Below are 7,500 nucleotides of genomic sequence, written 5' to 3'. Positions count from 1 at the left end.
GCTTGGACTGATTGTTGTATGGGGTCATTTTAAGACCCATCATACACTAGTCAAAATGCTGAACATATAGTGTAATGAAGGTTGTAATAATGGTGTATATAAACATGGAATAACAGCCAATGCATCAATTATGAGGTTTGTGTAAGCACTGCATGATAGCTGGGGTCTATATGAAGGTTGTTAGTAGTGCACTAGCAAGGAGGTTGTATGACTTTTGTGTTATGAAGGTTTTATTACTGAATGTGTTATAAATGTTTTATTACTGAGTTGCTGGAATACTGTATGAGATGATAGATTATATTCTCTCTATATGGAAAGTGTAGGTAGCACTACTTCACCTTGTTTTATGATGTCTGTGAAAGAGCTATGTAACTGTGTTCTGTCCATTGCATAACTGGTAAACAAAGGTATGAGTGCCATACTAGGCCTGTGCGCTGCATAACGGTTGTATGGTACTGCTTAATGAGATCTCTATGTAAGGTCTGTTTGAGTAGCTTAGTACAGTTTGAGATGTGCTGGTTGAGAGCAGAATGAACACAAGTGGTGCGAGGGGAAGCCACTCACCTGTGGTCGACCGTGAGGGTACATGGTCCCTGCTGGGAGGGTGGTCCTCTCTCCCGCGCCTCCTGTCGCTGGCCGCCTCTTCGAGGCCCCAAGGAGAGAAGAGACTCCCCCGAAACCCTCAAAACACGGCCCGCTTCTCGTCCTCGTTTATGTTTATCCCTCTCTCTCGTTTTCCCTTTCGCTCTCTGTTTCTCTTTCTCACTGAACCAGATTTTGCAGTGAGTGTCACCTCCTTCTTCCCGAACTTCGGTGCGTCTTTGCTCTTTATTATCCGTTCGTATTCTCTTCTCGGGAATGGCAGGATATCTATTAGTCCAGAAATCACAGATTCCCTCTTTCACCACGCAGGAGGCTATCTCTCGCCTGAAGTGAAACGGCACTCAGCGGTCCGCGTCTGTGTGCAGATCCCTCTCGTTCTCTCTCTCTCTCTTCACCACGCGCTCGCTCTCTCGCCTCTCCTCCATCACTGCTCCGCTTCGTTCCGCGCGCCCCCCCTCCCCCGCCTCGCCAGCCAGGAAAACATAAACACGGCCAGCCGTCTACCCCCACCCCACCCCCCAACACTCACACATCCAGGAACAGAAACACTCTTTTCGTTTCCCTCTCTCTGTGTTTTCTCTCGTCCTCTCTCTTTGAAACACTGCCAAAAAAGCCAAGCGGGGTGCTGTAGAAAATCTAAAGATACAGGAAAAGAGAGCGAGTGATAGAGAGGGGGAAAAGGAGGAAAGAGGGAGGAGAGAAAAAAGAACAGCAGGTCAGTAGCTGATCCACTGGGCTTTTCAGCAGCAAACCCCAGCCTGTATTATCCTGTGCCTCTCGGCTGCACATGAACTTGGCAGCAAGCTAAAGCTGCTTTTAAGGTGGCGCCGCGGGGTTGCTGTAGCTCACAGGCGGATGCGCTCCAGAGAACATGAAAGGGGGGAGAATTTTATGCTGAAAACTGAACACACATTTTCTTCATACGATCTTAAATGTTGACGCTGGCGGTGAGAGAGGAGAGGGTAAAAATAATGTGATCTTCTCTGCTGAAAATGAAATTGTGTGGCGGGAATTGTTCTCAACGACCTTAATTTTTTCTATTCAGCTTGAGGTCTCCAACTGCTGTATGCAATTGGTCAGAAAAGGAACAAAAATGAACCAATGAGATGCGCAAGGACCCCACGTTGGGTCATGACAAAGTTTGAAGTCTGAACCAATCCCAGTTGCTGAATAGAGCGTCTGGAATCATGGGTATTGTAGTTAGTCCCCTTCATATCCTGTCTGGAGTGGGGATAATGTCTGTATTATCCTGGCCTCGCATGCTTGAATCAAACACACTCCTCCACCTCACAACAGTGGTTTTGCTGTATGTACATCTGCTCTAACCTCTACGTTCCCATGATCACACAAGAAAAGAGAGGGAAAACCATTAATTAGGATTGATGCATTCACAGTTTTTTTCATCCTACAGTTCTGCTTCCCATGTGTCAGTGCTGCAGTTGCTCTTCACACTAAAAAGCCGATTTCAGTCAGGCCCCCCCAGTCAGCCACCCCCCCCCACACACACACACACCGATTCAAAAACGCACGTACACACACACACAAGTGCTGATGTGGGGGCAGTCGGTTCCTTACATCTCCTTTATAATCTCTGTAGCTCTTCAGTTAACCCACCATGACATCATGCCAGGTCATCAGGCTCGCAATGATTAGGGTGGGCGGTCTAGGGTGGGGGAGTTTGATGACATCATTCGCTCATTCATCTGTGCTCTAAAGTGGGTGGGTGGGTGAAGTGGAGAGGAGGGGGGGGGGCTTCCTCATATGTAGAGAGCAGCTCTCCTCCCCTGCAACCCAAGCCCAGATTTGGCCCTGGTTTGGCACAGGACCTTGCCAGCCCCAGATCTGGCCCTACTTTAAGCGCACCAGTAAGGAACGAGCTGCAGGGGTTCCCCATGCAGTCAACTGCAGCCCAGTCCAGACTATATCTATCTAAGTCTACTGCTGCTGATGACTGAATTAAGGAAATTTAAAAATGTGGTCATCTGCAGATATGATGCCTATACAGAGAGGAGAGAAGAGAGAGAGGGAGAGGAGAATGAGAGACGAAGAGAGAGAGAGCAGTGGCGTGCGAAAAAAAAGGCATGCAGAGAGAAAGTCCAGCTGCTCTGTATTGTATGAGTGATGGCAGCTGTGGCAAGGAAGGCCTCTGAGGAGGAGTGATGCAAACCATCAGTGTGTGTGTGTGTGTGTGTGTGTGTGTGTGTGACTGTGATTGTGAGAGCGAATGAAATTCAGACTGAAGGAGAGCAGCAGAGTGACAGCAGGAGAAAGAGGGAGGGAGGGAGGGAGAAATGGGGATGGAGAGGGAGGGAGAAAGAGAGGCCATCTTGAATAGGTACTGTGCAGAAGACAGCAGTCGGCCATGGGTAATGTCTTTATAATTAAGATATGACAACATGAGGGGGAGGAAAAGAAAGGGAGGGACAGAGAGTGAATATAAGAGAGAGAGAAAGAGAGGAAATGAGAGAGGGAATAGGAGAGAGAGGTGGAAAGGGAGGGGAAGTAGGAGGGAGGGAGAGAGAGAGAGAGACCAGTATTGAGCTCATGTCAGAGTGAGTGTGTGAGATGAGTAGCCAGTGGCATCCAGCAGCTCTGACAGACACCCTCTTTACTGCTCATAACGATCTGTGGCAGTCACTCCCTCACACGCACGCACACACTCACAGACACTCACACGCACACACGCACACACACACACGCACACACACACACACACACACACACACACACACACGCACACACACGCACACACACGCACACAAACGTGCAAGCACGCATGCACATTTACATACAAACACTACACACATACACGCATGCATGTGCAGACACACACACACACACACACACACACATACATACAAAAACATGCACGCACGCACAAACACACACACACGTATATGCACACCATGACATGACATACAGACACACACACACACAGACACACACACACACACACACACACATACACACCAGGGTTGTGCACAATTCGAATGGCAATTCTGCTTCCTGTTTGCTACCTCAATTGAAATGCAAGTGAAATTCAAGAATTGAATTGGAATTTAAGAGCCAGTTTCAATTCAATTCTGGAATTTTGCACAAGCCTGACACACACACATACACGCATGCATGTGCAGACACACACACACACACACATGCACGCACGCACACATGCGCACACACACAAACACAGACGCACGCACACACGCATACATAAGTGAGAGAGGTCCTCAGGGTGATATGCAGATACAAAGATGGACAGATACATACATTCAACAGACAGGCATATAGTTAGAGATAGCTAGATAGATAAAAGCAAGTCGAACAGACAGAGGGAAGGGTTAGAGAAAGAGAGACCGTCAGACAGATAGAAAGTCAGTGCACTTATTTGACTAGTTTGACTGGATACACAGAGATGACTGACATGATCCATTCAGGCAATAAAAAAACAACAAAATCCATCCACCCAATGAAACGATTTAATCTTTTACAGGGATTATTACAAGAGTATTACGTAAATTAAAATGACATAAATATAATATAACATTTTGTGTTATAACAGTTTTTTAATCATGTAAAAAATATTAAATAATAATATTCCCCTGCATTGCATAGTACGAATCTGAAATCTAGTCATCATTTTCAACAGATAGATGGAGATTAGATAAATGGTTGGGACTGTTGGGCCCTGATCTGGCTGTAATCTGGTTCTGATCGGGCCCTGATCTGGCTGTAATCTGGTTCTGATCGGGCCCTGATCTGGCTATAATCTGGTTCTGATCAGGCCCAGAGGCTTCTCAGTGTCAGCTGCTATTTGAGTTAAGGGCTTATTCACATTTGGCAGCAGGAAGGGAGGAGTGGCTAATTACTCACTGGCCAAATAGTTTGAGCAGCTGTGGAGCTCATGTGACCGCTGTACGGAAGAGCCTAGGGGTGGTGGTGGTGGGGGGGGGGGATTACGCTGAGGGCAATGAATGATGTATGGGGGTGGGGGTAGTACATGTTTACCATCACAGGTGACAATGGAGGCACTCAATGCAGTATCATCCTCTTAACACCCATTGCTTATACCCCACCCCCAGTACTGTCCCAGTATGTGTGTGTGTGTGTGTTTCATTTCTCTCATACTGCCATAGTAAGTCACATACCTGGTGCTTTTCGTAACTCCCACAGTGGATTGTAGACAGATGCTTACATCTCAGCTGTGTGCTTATATTACCTGAGGCGCAGATGGCCTTGGTGTCACTAGTGCTTGCTCCTCTGGTTTAGAGAGAGTACTGCTCTTCTTGTCTTCTTTGAGAGACCAGACCTTTCAGGAAACTATGGCTATTGGTTTACTTAGATTTATTGGCTTACTTTAGAAAGCTTGATTTTGATCTGATTGCTCTGTACGGTGTCGGCTTAGTGGCAATGAAACAACACCCCATCAATCTCATCATGGAAACCAGGCTGTGAGAAGAAATTGGGATACAACGGAGTGGGCATAAAATGTATTGGGTAAACATCTCCCTCCAGTGGCCAAGTAGAGCTATGATCTCCCACAGGTGATGGGCTTCCCAGTGCTTTTCTTTACTGAGTGGTGTAGGTATTTACATTCCTGCATTTCAGTTAAAGTACTGGGGGGTATTCCAAGTACGTGGTTTAGTGACAAACCTGGGTAAGTTAACTCAGAGTAAGTGGTAAACCTCCTAGAGGAATAGAAGAGCTGTATGGCTTCATTCTCCTAACAAAACAATGCCATATGGCTTTGTTGTGGGAGGTTTACCACTTTCTCTGAGTTAACTCACCCAGGTTTGTCACTAAACCAAGTACTTGGAATACCCCTCAGGTCTTCCCTAATGGGATGACTCAAACAAAGGTATTTTGCCCAAAGACTTTGTAGATTTATGCATGACCTGTATGCTAATAACAAAAATGTAGGCCATTTACAAAAAGAACTATAGGGCTAAATTATCTGTAAACACGGATAAAGGGAGGATATGTGACGGGGGCTAAAATTGTGCACACCAGAATGTTTGGGGTACTTAAAACTCAAAGTTACTTGAAGGTCTGATGAGAGAACAAAATGTTTTGAAATGCATCAATCTCTTAAATAGGTACAAGTATATTAATGTCTTATACTGTGCCTTTAATGGCATACATATAAGATTAGGCTGTTGCCACCACTCAATCACTGTAACTGCTCAGTCTTGAGTGATTATGTTTATTACACACTGCTTTTGTTGTCATTTAGCGCTGTGGTCCAGTGATGAATCTCACAAAGTAGGATTATGGAGTTATCCGGACGATTGCAGGGAGTTAAACCCCAAATGGCAGTTTAGGCTTAAATCCCTGCTCTGGATTAGAGGGGTTTCCAGGTTTTGTGCCGTTATTTGACTAACTCTGGGAATCTTGTTTTATGAGAAAACAACCAATAATATCTCAATTTCAAGCTCAATTTCGAGTCTGATGGAGGTGTGTCAGCTTGCCTTCTAGGCCGTAATGTCCCAGCCTTGGGACAAACACACAATTATACATGACATCACACTTCACAAACCCAGAATTGATCCTTTGTGTAGTCCTCCTTTTTATGTTTAAAGGCATTGTTGGAGCGAAATAAATGGACATCTTTGTCCCCCAAAAATGTTCTTTAGTTTCCAGCCTCCACTGCTTGTGTAAGCCAATGTAGAGTTCTACACAACACCCAACTGCGGTAAAAACATTAGGGTGGTTCTGTGGAGAAAAATCTTTGCTGAGGGTGCGCATAAACACTTACGAGCTAACAGTAGCCTGTAGGTGATTGACTGTCTGTACAATAATAATAATAATAATAATAATAATAATAATAATAGATACAATACAATAACAATTACTTGTTTTTCCTGGTGTGAATCGGTTAGTTTGAGTTGGAGGTTTTCAGTTCTCTATTCTTTGACTGCCTGACCCAGGTTCAGCCGCTAATTGCCAACACAGACATCCTGACCGTACTGGAAGTGCTGGTGATGACTAACTCTTCCCACACTCTCTTCCATGTGAACATATCACTGTAAATGATTCATCCCTATAAATAGGTCTACATAAATATTTAGCATAAACCTCAAACCACTCTAGCACTTCACATCTCTCTACATTTGAGCTGGTTTGTAAAGCTGGTATGATTGCCAAGCACTGCTACTGCTGCTGCTACTACTACTACAACCAAAGGGCCTACAATCACTAAAGAAAGTATGCAAACACACATTCACGTCCACAGAATCTTTTATTGGTAAGGCACCGTTAATACTTCCTTACTGCTCATGATCTCATTCAGTTATAGTAAATGTTTTTTTTTTTTTTTACTTCAATTTTAGTTTTTCCATTTTTCTTAAATGAAGCTATAATATGAGTTTTCAGAACACAAACAACATACATTTTTTGTTGCCAAGTACACACTGAAGATTTTTAACATACAACACAAAATCAAGAATTTTAGAAATGACCTTTACAAAGCTCAAAAAAACGCTTCTATACCATCACAGCAGGCGAGAGGAGGAAAGGACAGAGGGCGGAAAAGAGAGAGTGGGGAGATAGAGGGAGGGAGGAAGGAAGGAAAAGGGAAGAGAGGAGTATTTCATAGTGCCCCCATTTGGTGGCGCATCAGTGCTGCGTACACCACGACAGTGACAGCCTCCAGGACACACGGGCTCGTACACAAGCACATTCACACGCACGCACAATAAAATGCGAGTTTTTTTTTGTTTGTACATACAAAAATGTCCTTAAAAAAATTATATGTATATCGATATATTTATATATGTATATAAATTGGCCCTTCACAACACAACGAACACGCGGCGCATTCGTGAGTCTGAACACAGCAGAGCTTCTCCCGCTAGGCTAGCCACCTCACAAACCGGTGTGCTCGAGCCGACGAGCAGCAGC

General features: G+C 44.8%; 1 protein-coding gene across 2 annotated transcripts in view; it reads right to left on the bottom strand.

Moving 5' to 3' along the window:
• Positions 1-1,406, bottom strand: part of tle2c (TLE family member 2, transcriptional corepressor c) — a 24,407-nt gene extending 23,001 nt beyond the window's left edge. The window contains exon 1 of one of the 2 annotated variants that reach the window (XM_042091909.1): positions 565-1,406. In XM_042091909.1, coding sequence (XP_041947843.1) covers positions 565-588 — 24 coding nt within the window. In that variant the 5' untranslated portion in view covers positions 589-1,406. The remainder of the gene's footprint in view (positions 1-564) is intronic. The other variant, XM_042091900.1, reaches the window with a different exon arrangement.
• Between the last annotated feature and the right edge of the window lie 6,094 nt (positions 1,407-7,500).

The sequence above is a fragment of the Alosa sapidissima genome, chromosome 1, assembly GCF_018492685.1.
Source record: "Alosa sapidissima isolate fAloSap1 chromosome 1, fAloSap1.pri, whole genome shotgun sequence".
Taxonomy (NCBI): domain Eukaryota; kingdom Metazoa; phylum Chordata; class Actinopteri; order Clupeiformes; family Clupeidae; genus Alosa; species Alosa sapidissima.
The sequence above is the reverse complement of the archived record's forward strand: the minus strand, read 5'-3'. Positions and strand labels throughout refer to the sequence as shown.